Source organism: Acinonyx jubatus, chromosome C1, assembly GCF_027475565.1.
Source record: "Acinonyx jubatus isolate Ajub_Pintada_27869175 chromosome C1, VMU_Ajub_asm_v1.0, whole genome shotgun sequence".
In the NCBI taxonomy this organism is placed as follows: Eukaryota; Metazoa; Chordata; class Mammalia; order Carnivora; family Felidae; genus Acinonyx; species Acinonyx jubatus.
The window spans coordinates 208,611,593-208,630,537 of NC_069381.1; the positions used below are offsets into that span (position 1 = coordinate 208,611,593).

Consider the following 18,945-nt stretch of genomic DNA (forward strand, 5'->3'; position numbering starts at 1 on the left):
AAGCTGCCTATTTTTTTTTCCCCTATGGACTACACCTTCGCTGATATGTACGTAAAGGGAGTTCAAGGAGGGGAATAATGGTGTTCATCAGAAAACACACTGTGAACGCTTGAGCTGCGTCCAATGGGGTGGTTCTGACCAACTTATTCATTTACTCCTCATGCCATGAGCACTGTCTTCACCCAGTAGAGTCAAAACAAAGGGGTATTAGGGGCATCTGGGTGGCTCAGTCAGTTATGTGTCTGACCCTTAACTTCGGCTCAGGTCATGATCTCCACAGTTCATGGGATCTAGCCCTGCGTGGGGCTCTGTGCTGACAGCGTGGAACCTGCTTGGGATTCTCTCTCTCTCCCTCTCTCTCTCTCTGACCCTCCCCCGCTTGTGCTCACTCTCTCTCAAAAAAAAATAAAGAAACATTAAAGGGGGTGGTATTATATGTGTCCATCATCACTGAATTAACTGAGAACAATACAGAAATTCTCAGCACCTCCACCCACACCCAATGCTGAGAATATATGCCCCAGAAGGCCTGACAGTCAAACGCCAGAAAGTAAGCCCACCATGGATATTCAAAGATGGAAGCCCGACTCGTTAAATTTGTGTTAACAGACAACTGTTACAACAATTTTAGTCCCTTAAGACTTCAAATAGCGTCACATTTCTGAAGCATCACTATTTCACGAAAGGAGAAACCCAAATATATTCACACCTTCCCCTGGCAACTTTTAACCCGCTTCTTGAAACAGCCTAAGAAATTACAGCATGACAAGAAGACGAGGCGTTTCTTTTTACGTTTACCAACTACAGGACAGGAGGTCTTTAAATAAATAGATTGAAATGGGTGGTTGGGGAGAAATTTTCTTTAAAGGACACTTCCTTGACAAATGTAGAATCAAATCTAGTTCACATTCAAGAAGTGAGTCATTCAGCAAAGAGGAATTAAAACCATAACTTCAAGGCATTTGTTAAAAGTCTGAAATCAGAACACGTCCAGAGTTTTGCTGGGTAGGCTATAAGCACTGCCCTGCGGTCTGAAGATGGCCTTGATAAATTGTGTGGCAATGAAAAAAAAAAATGGGTCACTGGTTACAATTACCCAAGAAAATGAAAGAAGGGATGCTACCTTGTCTCTTTGACAATAAGAGAAACTTCTACACACATTCTTTGACTCTAAAACTGCTACACAAAGATCTATGTGTTTTGTCGTTTGAGCTATAAAACCTGCAATAATATACAATCACAAGATGCCCTATAAAATGCAAGATATGGAACGGAATTATACCCTATGGATATCACCTCAAAGTCATGATTTGGATTTGCTCCTCAACTCTCCTAGCTAGCAAATTTAGATTATACGTCAACTTTCAAGGATCCGCTGAAAATTCCTCAAAATGAGACTTCTGATGAGCTTAAAACACAAGCCAAACCCAGACTGGACGAGAGTCAATGAATGGAATTTGTTATTGCCAAAATAAATAAAATTTGGAAATTTCATTCTCAAATGCGGACTCAACATATTTTAGAAATCACTGATAGCAGCTGTTTTTAAAATGATATTGGCCGCAAGGCACCAGAAGTAGAATCATAATAAATAAACAAGGAGTTAAGCATAATATTGAGGAAAATTAGGTCAACGGTGGAGGGTCCGTGATACGTTCATTTACATGGCCCTTCCTTGGGCTCTCTGCGCCGAATCCAAAACGATCTCACAGAAATATACACGGACATCGTTCCAGAAAATAATTTCATCCTTTTCCTTTTATTGCTTACACTCTTGATGCCCATAAAACAGTCATAATTGAAAAATCCCCTTTGCGTAAGCAAAAGGGATCTACACACAAGTGAAGGCGGGAATAACCTCAGACTCCCTGTTTTGTCAAGAGGATAACTTAAAGGTCTTCCGTTGTTACTGCCAATATTGCAACCACTGGCATTATCTTAACCTCACTGGTTTCTTTACATAAAAACATACGCAATCAAACGTTCTCACCTCCACTTGATCCCATTTCATTTCTACAACTTTCTGCCCTGTTTTGGGCTGCCAGGTGGGCAGAGTCACGGTCGCCTGAGAGCGGGGCAGGATGATGTCAGGCTCCTGGGTGGCGGGGACAGGCTGAAGCTGCCTGGGGGCCATGGACTCGGTCCAGCCAGAGGCGGGGAGGCTGGGAAGCGCCTGTTCACAGTTGGGACCTTCATAGCCTTCATTGCAAATGCAGAGGTAGCCATCGCTGCTGCTGCTGCAGTTGCCATGGTGACAAGGGCTGCTGGCACAGGAATCCGCAACAAGCTGAAACAAGACCATAAATGGGTCAATTATTCCCTCGTAAGAAAAGTGGTGCCATCGCTGGGAAATGAGCTCCGTGTCTCAGAGCTGTGGCTCTAGGAAATGCTGTTCCTGCGGAATAAGAGTTCCTAACTACTTGTGCCGTCGTGGGGGAGCCTCCCAAGGTCACCCCGACATTAACCCCTCCACAGGTAACAGGTGACCAGCAAGAACACACCTAGTGAAGAGCTGCCCCAAACCCAAGCTCCGAAATAATGTTGATTTCAGCAACACATTACTTACAGGAATTTTCTAAGGCAAAAGCATTTAAAACTGAGGCTCATTAGGAAGATACCAACTTTAATATTTTTAGCAGCCATGACAACAAATACTAGAGATCGAAACCGGAACCTCCTTTTCCACGTCCTGGATGGACCACTGCAAGGTTTCCTCATGAGAAATGACCGCCCAACTAACTTATCTCCCCTAAAGATGTGCTTACCTATGTCTCCCAATTTCTACTGGAGGAAAACCCCTTTTAAAGTGATGTTATTTAATTAAAAGCTTCCAAAATGATCGGCTTACAGGACAATGGTAAGCCCGCCCAAAGAGAGCAGTAAGCAGAACTTTATGAAAGTTTCTACCTCAGTATTTTGGAGGGTGATCACAGAGACACGTGACCTTGCAAGATACGGGAGATACAATTTCATTTGCCTGACTTTATACTGTGACAATGCTCCTAAGGAAAGTGTTTATCCTGGTGCCCTTTGCTAACCTGTAAATCACCATGTGTTTCTGCTTGGAGATGGCGCTACAAAACAATGCGAAATGATCATCCCCTTCTCCTGAGACAGCTCAAGGCTTCAGACATGTTCTCCCTGCTTTTTCAATTATCATTTGCTTCTGTGAACAGAAAATTAGACCTCTATCTGATGTCCCTCTGGCTTCTGAGGGCTGATCATAAAATAGAACTCGGTAAATATCAGACTACAGAGAAACGAGGCCCTCAATTTCTCTTGTGGAAATGAACTCACACATAAACACACGCGGACAGAATTCTGCATGGTAAAACAGCTACTCGCCCTGGTAATTGCGCTTGTCAGACAATTTCCAACAAACTCCTTTAGGAATATTGAGGGATTTTGAATTGAATGAAAATGAAACTCCAAAAATGCCACCACGTTCTCTGCCTATCACTGGGCGATTCCTTCATAGAATCTCAGTTAAACGGAGATGGGTTGGTATCAGAAGAAAATATTTAAGCTGTAAATAATTTTAAATATTTACAATCCTTATCAACTTCAAGTAAAACCCAGTTTCCTCCCATGTCAGAGATGTCCTCTCTTCCCTCCTCCCTTACACTCTCCCTTCCTCACCTTCTTTATGTCCCTGGACTATGCCAAGATCATTTCCACATGAGGGCCTTTGCACCTGCTGGGCCCTCTGCTGGAATGCTTTTCTCCCAAGCTTTCCATGGCTCACTGCTTCATTTCACAAAGTTCTGTACTCAAACGTCACCTCCTCAGAGAAGGCTTCCCTCACTACAAAATCTGAAATAACCCTTTTTTTCCCTCTCCCAAACAGGTGAGCTCTGAGAGTGTAGGGACTTCATCTATCATGTTCATGGCACTATTCCTAGCATGTCAAGGAACACAGAAAACACGGTGAGGCTTCTTTTTTTAAGTGTTCAAAAAATAAAGAGCTCAGTTAGTATCTGGAAAGCAAGGCATGATGAGAGACATATGTAAACCGCCCTTTTGGTCACAATATTGTTACCTTGTTTCTGATTTATTTTTAGGAACGCTTCCTGGAATGGGTGTCCCCTCAAGAATCATCTGACAGGAAGGAGAATTTAATTAGCTCTGATAAAGGGGACATATAAGCCATGTTTCTGAAATCAACTTTTGATAATAACATCTGAGGTTGACCTAGTCACAAATTAAGACTTTTAGCAGAAACCTGAAAGCAGAGAAATATATTTAAATCATTTAAACAAATTGAAGAGATGGTTATAAGAATTAATTCTGGCAGCCTAAACCTCCACTGTGAAGCTTAGAAAAAAAAAAAAAAAAAAAAAACATTCCTAAGGCAAAGACCACCTGTCTGGTGACCTGAGACACCCCCTGGCTTTTGCTCCACTGCGGGCAACAGCCAGACCCCAGAGAGGTACCACCGAGGTACGGCACACGTCAGCAAGTCCTCCCCAGAAAGAATTCAAAGCACAGCCATCACCTGGACATCAGAGGCCGCCACGCATCATACCTACTGCTCCCTCTAAGGTGGCCATTTAGAGTTTTCAAAGAACATCGCCATCTAGTATCTCATTTGTGCTCACAACAACCCTGAAATAGGGAGGGACTTTTCTGAACCCATATCACTGTTCAGAAACACAAGGAAAGAGGAGTTGAGTGACCCATCACAGCCACTACAAAAGAACTATTCCAGAACGACATCGCATCTTCCGAGTTCTGTCCACACCACAGCACTGCAACTTTGATGGTTATGATCACAACAACAACAACAACAAAAAACCAATCCCTGTGGAGAAGGCAAAAGGTATGGGTTCTCTTTCTGTAAGCAACAGAAAATAAGTTAAGGGTTAAATATAAGCCAATTAAGACCACCATTTCAGGATGCTTCTTTAGAATAAAGGTATAATGATATCACTCAATGAATATTTTCTAAAACGTTTATTTATTTTTGAGAGGCAGAGAGAGAGAGAAAAAGAGACAGAATCCGAAGCAGGCTCCAGGCTATGACCTGTCAGCACAGAACCCAACGCAGGGCTCAAACTCACGAACCGCCAAGATCATGACCTGAGCTGAAGTCAGACGCTCAACCGACTGAGCCACCCACGCGCCCCACACTCAATGAATACTGACCGAGGTCTTACTATTTGACATGAATTGTACCAGGTCTGGGAATAAAATGCTAAAAGAGAAAACAAACAGACACAGTGTCTGCCCCTACGGAGTTTATAGCTAGTAACCTATTACGCACACTAAGAACAACGGCAGCAAAACCAGTTCGACCTGCAAATCCCTGGGTACTCCCTGGGTGCCTGCCACTACACTTAGCATTTTACATTTCTTAATTTACTTCCTCCTTACAACAACCTTCCAAGGTAAGTACATTTACTACCATTGAGGCTTAGCGATATTGAGCAACTGACCAACTCTTGCTCAGAATAAAAGCCAAAGTCTTCACAAAGTCTTAACTAGGCCACAGGTGATGTGCCCTCCTCCCAGCTCTGGACCTCACCTCCCACTCTTGCCCTGCCTCACTTGGCCCTAAACACACTGACGTCACTGTTCTTCCAACTCTCCAAGCACTCTGTGACCTCAAGGTCTTAGCACTGGCTGTTCCTCTGCCCACAACACCCATTTCTCGTCTCTTCCCAAAGCCTCCTTTGAGTCTTTGCTCAAATGTCATCCTCTGATGAGGACGTCCCTGAACACACAATTCAACTAAAACAGCTCACGTTCCAATACACTGTGGGAAAAAATTACCAATTTATTCTATATTGATTTTGTATCTGGCCCCACTAGACTGGAAACCCCTGTGAGATCAGGTTTCTTTTCTCTGTTTTGTTTACTTGAGTGGTCATCCCCACCCCCAGCCCCAAGAACAGCAACTGGCACACAGGAGCTGCCGAATACACTATGACTGAACAACTGAATGAATGAATGAATGAATGATACCAGATGCAAGCAGCCACCGGAGCCTGTGAGGGGTATTGCCACGTGAAATGGACTTAGGATTCTCCCAAGGTCCCATCCCAGCTCTTCAGAATGAAAGTCAAGGAATGCCTTGTGTATCTGCCCTACAGTGCTTCATCGCAATTAAATAATAAAAAAAATTTTAATGTTCATTATTTATTTTGAGAGAGAGAGAGAGAGCGCGCGCACACACACAAGCAGGGGAGGGTCAGAGAGAGAGGGAGAGAGAGAGTCCCAAGCAGGCTCCGCATTGTCAGCGCACAGCCCGATGCAGGGCTCGAACTCACAAACTGAGATCATGACCTAAACCGAGATCAAGAGTCAGAGATGCTTAACCAACTGAGCCACCCAGGTGCCCCAGCAATGAAATAACTTTAAATCAGCTTAAAAAAGGGGGAAAGTCTCTGATGACCTGAGAGGTAAGGTGGAGCCAGCATAATGTCCCGCCTTTGCCTTGATGAAGGGGAGCAGAAAGAGTCAAGTGTCTGTGGAGGTCACAGATGGCCCTCAACACCGAGTCGCCTTCCTCTGGTGCTCAGAGACTGTCCACCAGGTGAGCCACTGCTGAAGCCTCCATCACCCTGGGTGCTGGTGGAGAGATCTGGGTGCAAAGGGCAGGACCCACAGCAGTGTCCAACCCACCGTGCCCTGGAGTCAGCTCCACCAGCTCGGGAATAAAGAGCTAGAAGGAAAATGTGAAGAGAATTAAAGATATCGTTTAAGAAATGCTGTGTTCACAGATGAGCAGAATGCAGGAGCAGCATGGGGATGAAATGAAGCCTGACTCACAGGCTGCCGGGAGACATGCTCCTAGTAAAGACAACAAAAGCTCAAAATGAAACTGTCAGTTGTACAGATTTCTACAGGGATTCAAAACAGTGACTGATGTGATGGGAGCACAGGCACGCACACACACACACATGCACACACACACACACACGCACACTGGGATACCAAACAGAGCTGAATGCACTACAAGGTCATTGGTCCCTTGTTTCAAGTCACCATTTCAGGGGCACCTGGTGGCTCAGTCGGTTGAGCGTCTGACTCTTGATTTCGGCTCAGGTCATGATCTCAACGTTCCTGGGTTCGAGCCCCGGGTTGGGCTCTTCACTGTGTCAACGTGAATCCTGCTTGGAATTCTTTCTCCCTCCTTCTCTGCCCCTCCCCTACTCATACTCTCTCCTTCCCTCCCTTTCTCTCTCGCTCAAAATAAAATTCTAAAAAATCTTTAAAAACAATCATTTCATATTACTACTACTTTCTTGGGTTGTGTATTAATTGCTTTGCTAACAGTGACAACTACCTGCCATTGTATTCTCTAACACTTCACTCTAACACTTCAGGATGGCTTCATTTCAAAAAAAAAAAAAAAAAAAAAAGCCAATCTGTTTCAATTGCGTAACAGCAAATATAAGATAAAATGCAATCATGAACCTGTTGTAGAGGTCACTATGCCCTGGAATCCCATTAAGTCTGAACCTTAAGCAGGAAACAGCCAAACTGCTGAAATGTATAATGAGGCCAAAATATCATAATGAATAGACTTGACTTTGGGGATACTCAAAATTTAACAGGCAATGTTTTCTTGGCTGTAATTCCCAGCCTCTAATGATGGGGGGGGGGGGGGGGGTAAATGATTACGTCTTTGTAATACCGGCTATAAGAAAGAATAAAGAGAAAGCCCACGGATTAATGGTTTTCCGCCTACAATTCACCAGCAAGCTCATTAAGTGCTGTTTGTTGTTGTATCATTAGTCATCTATTTAAGCCAAATATTTCACATCGCAGAACTAATCTGAAACTACTCTTTTCATATTTCATTTTAGACTTTTCACCTGTTACAGATAATTTACACTACAAGCAGGAGCGTTCATGGGGATGTGCACAGGGCGAGATGGGAGGCCAGACCAGAGCAAAGGCGCCTGCCGACCCGAGGACTCGTCATCTGCAGGACCTCTCATGTGGCACTTTAGCCATGACCTGTTTTCCTTCCGCACACTGTCTGCTGTCCCGTTTTTGGCAATTCTAACGCCACCCTCCACCCCCACATTGGCACACAAACAGATTGGAAGGTCAAATTTAAAACAGGTATAACAACAGCCCATTTTCAGGGTCATCAGATGAGTAAGTCAAGGCTAGCAGGATTGCCTCCACATGGAGGATCTGCATCACCTGGGTGACAGAACTTGAGGAGGTGCCCATGGAACCACCCGCCCAGGTGACCCTTTCCCACTAGTTTCAAGAATATGAGCTTCGTTCCTACTCAGTACAGCTGATCAGTGATTGATGTGACATTTATCCAGCACCAGGTGGGTTTACCTTCCAGACAAGGTACCTGGAAGAGGGGTCAGAGAGATGAAAAAGCCCCAAGAACTTACAGTCCAACAGAAGGTCCAGGCACATGAACTTGGACTCCCCTGAGCAGTCTATGTGCAATCAATACCCTGCCTGGATGCAAGTCCACTATTAACAATCGTGTGTTCGAGGAGTTCAAGTCCCTAATGCTGACAGGGAAGATGGGCTTGATGACCGCAGGTCTGAAATGAGTAGATGATGAGTGGGTCTCAGAACTCATTTCTCAGAGGTGACAGTGGCGGCTCTCAGCAAAGCAAAGACAGCAGAAAGGAGTTTTCTGACGACAAAGGACCAGCTGAGCAACAGTCCTGGCGTCAGTCGGCACAGGCAGCTGAGAGGCTCCGGCCAAGTCCCTTGCCTGCTCTGGACACACGTCCCTCTGGCATTAAGTGAGGGCCGAGGGCAGAGCATCTCAAGGCCTCCTCCCGCTCTGGGATTTGGGAGTCTGCTGACGGCCACGTGGTTTTCATTGACACGGTTTTCAGAGGGTCCAGAGAAGTACACCTGAAGCCACCTCTCTCTCACTCATACCTGTTGCTCAGCGGGCAGAGTCATCCAGGGAATGGGAAGGGCATCTGAGGAGCCCGAACCCAACAAGGCCCAGGAGGAGGGCCTATACGCACTGGTGGAGCTTGTGACGTGGCCCAGGCCACACAGGTCGCTAAGGGGGACATGGTGGACTCGTGGCACTTACAAAGGAGTGAGGAGGAAGATGTAGGCACACAAGAGAAGTAACTCAGGGGCACTTGTGGGTGGTATTAAGAAGTAAGTAGGGGGGCGCCCAGGTGGTTCAGTCGGTTAAGCATCCGACTCTTGGTTTCAGCTCAGGTCAAGATTTTGAAGTTTGTGGCTTTGAGCCCTGCTATCAGCACAGAGCCTGCTTGGGATTCTCTGTCTGCCCCTCCCCTGCTTGTGTGCTCTCGCTGTCTCTCTCTCTCAAAATAAACAAATATTAAAAAAAAAGAAAAAAGAAAAAAGAAGAAGAGTCCTCTGGGCCATTGCTTTAATAATTTTTCTAAGCAGAAAAATCAGTTAAGGAACTTTTAAATACAGATTCTGAGGTAGTTATTGGCATCATAGGCAGAAGGTTCCTTATGCAGCAAGGAACAAAACCAGAAGCCTGAAAGAGGTATCTCTCAACCTCAGCACTACTGACTCTTTGGGCTGGATAATTCTTGGTTGGCAGGGGCTGCCCTGAACCTTGATCTAGAACCTGCCCTGAACCTCTGATCTCTACTTACTGGATGCCAGAACCCCTCTTGCCAACAGTGACAACAGTCACAACCAAAAATGTCTCCAGATGTTGCCAATGTCCCCCCTGGAAGAAAATCACACCCAGTTCAGAACCACTGCCCTGAAGGAACAGATTGATGCATTTCACTCCATCAAAATGTTTTAAAAATCCATTTGACTCTATAAATCAAGTCAAAAGGCAACAACACGATGGAGGAAAATCTGTACAACATATTACAAAGGACTAAATCCCTTATTATATAGATTCTTACAGATCAATAAAGGACCACACCTCAATAAAAAGGGCACAGAAATAATACACAGAAAGATGTGTACAAAAATCGTGTCTTTTTTAAAATGTTTTTAAACACAAGATGCAACCTCATGTACTTATTTGTATAAGTGCACACACAAATTTTTACAAGCAGAATGGACCATCATTTTAGTAATGTGAGCAGCAGAATCAAGTAAAGAACTCTTTAAATTTTGTAGTTTTTATTTATTTATTTTGGAGGGGAGAAGGGAGGGCAGAGAGAGAGAGAAGGAGAAAGAATCCCAAACAGGCTCCATGCTATCAGTGCAGAGCCCAGTGAGGGGCTCGAACTCACAAAGTGCAAGATCATGACCTGAGCCAAAACCTAGAGTTGGATGCTGAACCGAATGAGCCACCCAGGTGCCCCAAGTAACTTTTCCAACCACAGATTCCCTCACCACAGGCCACTTATCAAAAACTCCAAGGGTGAGGCCGAGAAACCTGTATCATTCGGCATTCCTCCGATGATTCTGCCGTACCTGGTCCAAACCCCAAAATTGAGAATTTGCTGGTATAAAGCAGGGTTGTCACACTATAACCGCAGGCCAAACTCAGCGTGTTTTTGGAAATAAAGTTTTGTTGGAATACAGCCACAGCCATCTGTTTATGTTTGACCGCTTTGCACCACATCAGCAGTGGACAGAGTGCCGAGGAGATGATCCGGCCCATAAAACCTCTACAGTCTTTATTATGTAGCCAGTCCCTCCTCTAGACGATACTGACTTTGGGGTTCACAAGAGGGAAAAAGCGGGTACGTGGACTCATCTAGGAAGACTTTGAAGAAGAAAAGCTTGAACAGAGCCTTTATAAAGCTGATAGCAATTACATCTATTTCTTCTCCCCACCCAACTCTCTTACTGGGTTGGCATGCATGAACTTTAAATCACAGAAGGACCTCTTGCAATACAAGTCAGGGCAAAGTAAACACCAGATACTCTTCTAATCATAACTCTGTGCAAGCACTGGGCAGAATGAATCTCCGCGTTATGAAAGGCATCATTTCTTGACAGTCCGCCACCAAGCAAGACCACAGGAAAGGGTCACACGCCCACCTGTCCTTCATGGGAAGGAATGTGGGAATTCTCTCCCTCCCCTCCCACCCACCCACTGAACTAAACGAACACGAGTGATGGGCAGCCCACTGCACAGGCCAGATACAGAAACAGGCAGAGCTCCAGAGGAAGGTGGGTGGGGAAGAGTGACACAGACCAAGGGCCTTGAAATAGCAGAAGAGTGTCTACATGTGCGCACTGGGCAAGGGGGGGCCGTGAGAAAGACGATTCCAGAATTTGGAGTTTAGGGTTTCTGGAAAAATGCTATTGAGCATCTGCATTATGATACGGTAGAGAAAGCTGGTGATTTTACTCCCGCTTGTGGATGATCCTGGATGGACAAGGCAACGAAGTTCCCTGGGACTTGGGGTCCTCGACTGTAAAAGGAAAGGATGGAACTAGAAAGCCTTAGTGGCCTTTCCGTTCTTAATATGAGGTTTCTCTGTCCGAAATAGCAATTGCGCTGGTTACAAATGTCATCTTCATGCTGAAAGACAAATGAACACTGTTGGAATCCAACTCTCACAGTATATTTGCCTTAAAAAGGAATTTTTCCCACTTTGTTCAATAAAGATCTCGATTCTATTCCAACACCAACTGCTTACCCACTAGAGTAAAGAGGTGGGAAAAAAAGAACCACTACAGTGCTTATGTCAGGAGTAGACTCTGCCAGGAAGTGCATCCCATGATTTTTTTCCCCCCAAGTCCAAATAATAAAAATGCTCATTCACTTTACTGAACAAAGACACAGTAAGAATGTGTCTTAGTAAAATACACATTCTCACCTTTTGGTATTTCTTCACCTCTGCAGTAGGGACTCTAGAGCGACTTGAGAAATGATTCCAATACTAATCTAAACAGCCCCTTTTTTTGCCCTCAATTCTGAGTTGACTTTCTTGAAATCAGCCTGTCCTGATTTTCACATGTGGGTGCAGTTACATTTTGTAAGTAGGCTAAGAGGAAATCACAAGCAGAACTCAAATCTCTGACTGTGAAATGAATCCATTAAAAATAAACTACTACATGTCTAATTATTCTCCCACTTTTTCATAGCATCTCTTTAAAACACGCTCTGTTTAGAAACGATCTTGAGATTGCACTACTTCTGCGTTAGTCTGGCTAACACACTTAGTCCACAGTCGTACTGATGACTCCTTAAGCCCTGCTCAGTCACAGATGTATCAATTTAAAATAATCGTTCTTCAAAAACCTGGCAGACCCTTTGTCCCTTGGTTCCCATAGTCAACTAAATCCTAAGGGATCACACAAAACCTCATTTCTGGCACAGGCACACCAGCCTCACACGAGATGACTGTTCTTCCCTTTTCCTTTTAATCATTCAGGCCAGTTCCTTGAGTCGGAAACTTAAAGGACAATTCCAGTGCACACATTTCTTGTTCCGCCTCTCTTTAGAGATACTCATACATCCTGGCGAACCCTTTTCACAAAGCAACAATGCCATGAACACAGGAAGTATGTCAACTTTTATCTCCGGGCCGACTCAGGGAAAGAAGCCTGCAGCAGACTGGGAATTTAACTTCCTATAAAGGTCTTAGGATCATCACAACTGATGCAGGGAAAGCATTTTATTAAACTCAACGTTCACTTGGAGTGAAGACTTTTAGACAACTAGGAATAGAAGGGTACTTCTTTAATTTACAGGAAAACCTTCCACAAATGTAACTGGTAAAGTGCTGAAAAGTTTCTCACTGAAACTGAGAAAGAGGCAAGGACGTTCGCTGTGGCCGCTTCCAAGGAACATCACACTAAAGGTCCTAGGCAGTACCGGGAAGTGAGAATGAAAAGAAAGTCTAAGGATTGAACAGGAACAGAAACTGTTGTAATTCACAGACTGTATGATTATGCAGGCAGAGAAATTATTAAAATACGGAACTTCAGCAAGTTCACTGGATACAGGGTCAAAAACTTTTTTAACTGCATCTCTATCAGAAATGAACAAAAACTAATTTTTAAGGGTTCTGTTTACAATATAACCCCCAAAATCCCCAAAAACCTAGGAATAAATCAAATGAAAGACGTGTATGGCCTCAACAAAGAGAACTATAAAATAGTAAAATAGTATTGAGACAAAAATTTGTAAATGGGGGGCTATTATAGTCATAGATTAAAAACTCAGTATTACAAAGATTCAGATTTTCCCCAGAGTGATCTACAGATTCAATGAAATTGCAACAAAAATCATAATTTTTTTTCTGTTCCTGTGCAAAATGGCCTCAAATAGTCCAAACACTCTTGAATAAGTACGGTAAGGGAGGGCTTGCTCTATATCAGGAATTTCTTTTTTTTTTTTTTATGTTTACTTATTTTTGAGCGAGAGCGGGTGTGAGGGGGGAAGGGGCGGGGGGTGGGGGACAGAGGACCTAAAGCAGGTTCTGCGCTGACAGCAGGGAGACCAATGCAGGGCTCAAACTCACGAACCGTGAGATCATAACCTGAGCCAAAGTCGGATGCTCAACCTACTAAGCCACCCAGGTGCCCCCAAATCAGGAATTTCTATGGTCACTGGAACACTGGAATAGAGAGTTAAGACTTAGAAAGATCATATATGAACACTTAATTTATGGAAGAGGGTAGAGCAATATATATAGTCCTTTCAATAAATTGATATCCATATGGGTAAAAACTGTAAGCTTGTCTCCTCCCTCACATCATCCACCACAAAATTAAATTGTAAGTGAATTACATACCTAAAGTGAAAAGCAAAAAATTAAAGCTTCAAAATGCTAACAGCAGAGAATATCTTCATGACTTTAGAATGAATAAATATTTAATAAACAGGACGCAAAGAGCACTCAGTATAAAGGAAAAATTATTAATGAATTGGACTACACCAGGATAACAAATTTCTTTTTATCAAAACACACCAATAAAAGAGCAAAATTGCAAGTCACAGATTGAATGAAGGTATTTGCAATACATGTAAACCACAAAGCGCTCATCTCCAGAATAAAGAATTCTTTACATTGATGAAGGCGGTGTGGTGGAGATTCCATAGAAAAATGGGCAAGAGACCTGAACACGCACATCACAGAAAATGATGTCCAAATGGCCAAAAAATATAAGAAGAGTTCCTCAACATTATTAGTTATGAGAGAGATGCAAATTAAAATCACAGTAAGAGATCACTACACATTTACAAGAAGGACAAAAATCAAAAGACTGACAAGTCAAGTGTTGATGAGAACAGAATACAATACGAAGAGTAAATCAGCGATGGAGTGTATGTTAGTACAACTGCTTTGGAAACTACTGGGTGTTATCTCCTGAGGTTGAGGGAATATTTACCTTCTGACCTAGAAATCCACCCCCAGGTATATGCCTAATAGAAAAACAAGTAAATGTGCACCAAGAGACATACACCAAATGCTCATATGCCCATTCACAATTTCCAAAAAGTGGAACCACTCAAATATTCACCGAGTAGAATGTATAAATAAATTGTGGTATATCCAGACCAAAGAATACTATCCAGCAATGAAAAAGAAAAAACTCTAGTCTTACACGACAACATGAATAAATGGCCCAACACAACAATGTTTCCATTTGTGTAAAGATGACAAACAGCAAAACCAAACGATGCAAAAGTCAGGACAGTGGTTACCTCCGGGGAGAAGGGACAGCTGGGGGTCAGAAAGAGGCTGGAGGGCACCGGTTCTCAGTCCTGACCTGGTCAGTAGTTACAAAGCTGATAAGTTTATAATGCTTTGAGCCGTACGTGTTTGATTTCCGCACCTTTCTGTATGTGTGTTATACTTGACAATTAAAAAAAAAATTAAGACCTACCGTATATGCCTATCTGGCTTATTTTGACCCACCAGGCAGTTAAAGGTAAGCCCATCTTTAGCAGTCTACTTAACCTTAATTCACGATGCCTTCTCCGGTTCAGTCCGTTGTGCCTGCATCTAACACACCCTAAAAACAGTGCCCAGCACAGTCAGATCCTAACATTTAAGCATAGCAATCACAGGAATTCTATTATGAAATTTAGAATTTTATTTCTTAAAATAAAGGTTTTTATTTTTTAAATGTTTGTTTGAGAGAAAGAGATAGAGGGTGAGCAGGGGAGGGGCAGAGAGAGAGGGAGAGAATCCCAAGCAGGCTTTGCACTGTCGGCATGGAGCCTGGCGTGGGGCACAAACCCCTGAACCATGAGATCGTGACCTGAGCTGAAACAAAGAGTTGGACGCTTAACCGACTGTGCCACCCAGGCACTCCAAGGTTAAATTTTTCAATTAATGATAATTTCTATATCTAGCAATGACATGATGAAAGAAGCAATCTCATAGGCTCAGGGTAGCCATTATGGAAAAGGTTTGGCAATGTGGGCACGAGCCCTAAGGTTAGTGATTAATGGGGTCACAGATGAACAAACCATGACTTTATCACAGCAAAGTCAGAGCCATGGGATGTGCATACAGGATGCTATGAGAAACAGGCAGTGGGGTACTGAACTTACCATAACAACTCAGAAAATCTTCCTGTGTAAAGTAAGCCTCAGGGGTCAAGAAGGAGCAAGGAAGGGGGCTTCCTCTAGGGACAGCAGCAACTGCGAAAGTCCTAAGGGGTTAACGAGGTGGCATATGGAGAAAACTACAAGTTCTTCTGCTCAAGTGGAGAACAGGCCACATGTGAGGTGAGTTTCCTAGGACATGTCCTTGCCACCTGCCGGCTCACTCCGTGGCCAGTGGGACAACCTGAGTGGGAGAGGCAAGTAACCGTCCGGGGCAGGAGGCCCTTGTGAAGACGGTCTTGTCAAGGGCAGTGTCCAGTGCACTCCCATATTGACAGTTTCCTGTGCCCAGGGCTCCCCTTCCTGAAAGAACCCTGGAGCCTCCGGCAAAGGTGATGAAGCGAACCTGCCTTTGCCCAAAAGCAAGTATAAGGCTCCTTCCGGGCTCTCCTCCCGGTGGTGGGCCCTGAGGAGGGGCTCCCAGATTCCACAGAGACTCTCCCCCAGCCCAGCGGCCACATGAGGCCACAGGGGCCAGGATGTCAGCAGGAATCGAAATGCAACAGCCTGTATTTTTCTCCTGGATGTGACCTCCTTTCTAGAAGCCTTAGGAAACAAGGGAAGTAAGTTAAGCCAGGGTGGGGACTCCAGTCAGTCCCCCATTTTCAAAAGAGCCTTTCACTCTTGTTGGGGACCCCAAAGGTAGTCTCCAAATATTAAAATGTGCTCAGTCCGTCACTTTTAAAACAGGCATAAATGACAAATGCCACCTAGGTGGGACAGCAAGGAGCTGGGGAACCAGGCACATAGCAGGCACTCAATTAATACTTATTGCCTGAATGGAAGGAAGGGCATTGCTTTCCTTGAGAGCATCCTTCAGTCAGAGCATTTCCTGAATGGGCACAGTGCTCCATACCTGCTAGGCTTGGTAGCCCAGGATCCTTCAGAAAAGTTGGCAGAGAACCCTGTGGATGCCCATGACACCAGGTGATAGAGTGGAAACCAGGCTTACCTTATTTGGGAAAGGCTCTTGCTTTAAGCTGCAAAGTGCTTCATATGCTTGCGTACCTGCTGGCCTCTTAACTACTTTGATGTGTGTTTTTTCTCTCTGCGGGCACAAAAATTCCCTTTGCTCTCTTTTCAGTTAGTCTAACCTTAAGTGGAAACAGCTGCTCTAATTTTAATACCCATCTGCTCCCAGAGACAAGGACAAGAATCAGTGGCTCTGCGGATAAATCTCAAGTCTTCATGGTGTCCCTCATTGACCTGGGGATAAGCCTTCTAGAATCAGCAGGCTTCATATAAGCAGCTTCACTGAAATAAGAGATGAAAAGGAAAAAAAAATGCAATTCAAGCCATCAAAAGAGCAGGCCCTAGATATCCAGTAACAATTGTTTTTAATTTATTTTTTCATGTTTTATTTATTTTGAGAGAGAAGAGAGAGAGCATGCAAGGTGGGGGGCAGAGAGAGGGGGAGAATCCCAAGTAGGCTGCACACCCTGCTGTCAGTGCAGAGCCCAACGCGGGGCTCAAACTCACTAACCATGAGATCATGACCTGAGCCAAAATCAAGAGTCGGACGCTCAACCGACTGAGCCACCCCGGCACCCTGCAACTATTTTGAAATCCACAAAAGCCAAAGACCCCCAAACTGCATGTGTGCTCAGATGAGTCATTTCAGGGCGTGGTTGCAAAGAACTCTCCAATTGGCCAGCAACATCTACTAAACAAGCCAGGGCTTTTTCCATGAGGAGGCTGGGAGGCATTTTTCAGGCAGAAAAAGGCAGAAAAAAATGAAAGTAAAAATTACAAAGGAAAAGAAAAGCAGCACGGAGAATGAAAGAGGCATTCCGTAAAAGCCCCAGCCATGGGGTGTGAAGCACAGAACCAAGCAGAGACCGGGGTCTCTGCCACCAGGGAGTTAGGGCAGGGAGTGGGGGGATCAGGAAAAACCCACCTCACCTTAATTTTGCAGCCCTGCGGACACAGGACAGCTCTACAGGGAAGCAGAAGAGAGAACCTTCTAGCTATACTTGAGTGTGTTGTCTTTCAAGACACAGGGGGGTTTCCTCCACCCTGACAAGCTACACCTTAAGTCAACAGAGAGCTGCTTCCTATGTTATTATATCCGCAGAAGCAGTACAACAGGGTACGATAGCTTAGAGGAACTCTACAATACTGATCACCCCAACTGTCTCCCGAAAAACACAAATATGTAGCATTTCCAATTAAGGCATGAAATTAGAAGGGAAGTAAAACCCACTGGAAAACTGTTGGCAAAGCGTCACCATGTAGAGTTAAGGGTTTTTCAGCAAACTGACTTTTGAGCACAGAGTGTCCTCTGAACTGTTTGAGGATGTTGATAAAAACCGATCCCATTTACTAGTGCTTGCCAACCTGGACTATGTGAATTACCTTGTATAAAGATTACAGACATCGTGACTTTTCTTACATATGTAATGCTGTAGGCACCCACGAAGTAAAAAGCTTTATCGATGGAAAATTTCAGTATTCAGGACTATTATTATAAGGATTGAACTGCCGCACAGGCCCTTCTCCAGCTAAAAACCATATTAACAACATTAGATAACCTAGAAAATGCTTTCGTGCAAAGGTGAGCTTTAAAAGGAGGTAGGAAAGAAGGGGAGTCCTTAAGTTTCAGACACAATAGGAGAACTCACAACCAGAGCCATCGGCAGAAGATACTGCATCAACCACAAGGGTTACAAACGTGGAAATAAGACCTAAGGGCTGGGAGTTTGTCTAGAACCAAGCCCACACATAAAGCCTCTGAGCCACCCTGTCTGGTTTGTTTTGGGGGGTGTTTTGTTTTGTTTTGTTTTGTTTTGTTTTACAGCAGCCGGGGAGTGCAAGGGGCACCTGAGTGGCTCAACCAATTAAGTGTCCAACTCTTGATTTCGGCTCAGGTCATAATCTCATGGTTCGTGACTTCAAGCCCTACATCAGGCTCCATGCTGACAGCACGGAACCCACTTGGGATTCTCTCTCTGTTCCTCATCCTGCTCACACTCTCTCTCAAAATAAATAAACTTTAAAGAACAAACAAAACACAAAAACATATGTGCTAACTAATTTGGATAGAAATTTAAAAAAATAAAAAATAAAACAAGTTAAAAAACCAAAAACCAAAACAAAAGACCCTGACATCTCTCCAGGGTCTTTGGATGAAAAAAGACTACCCATGAGTAATCAAAACCTCTCATATGAATGTCCCATGTGATGAACATCCCCTTGATATGGAAATCCTAAGCCAAGACCAGCAAAGTGACAGGGCGCCTCTTTCACAAGGCGGAGCTCCCGAGGCTCACACACATGCAGGTGCGCACACACACTTATCAAAATGAGCTCACAATAACAAATTACAGACCACACAGAAAAACAAGCCACGATCAGCATGTGGAACTGTGGGTAAAGAGTCAACAAAACCCTTCCCCTACTACATAAACATACATTTATACATTTTAAGATACAATAAGATGCCTAAGGGGCATCTGGGCGGCTCAGTTGGCTAAGCA

General features: G+C 44.1%; 1 protein-coding gene across 1 annotated transcript in view; it reads right to left on the reverse strand.

The window, feature by feature from the left end:
- The window catches only part of DNER (delta/notch like EGF repeat containing), a 312,842-nt gene that overhangs the window by 175,533 nt on the left and 118,364 nt on the right, over positions 1-18,945 (reverse strand). Inside the window, exon 2 of the mRNA XM_027048560.2 lies at positions 1,991-2,287. Within this exon, the coding sequence (XP_026904361.2) occupies positions 1,991-2,287 (297 nt within the window). The remainder of the gene's footprint in view (positions 1-1,990; positions 2,288-18,945) is intronic.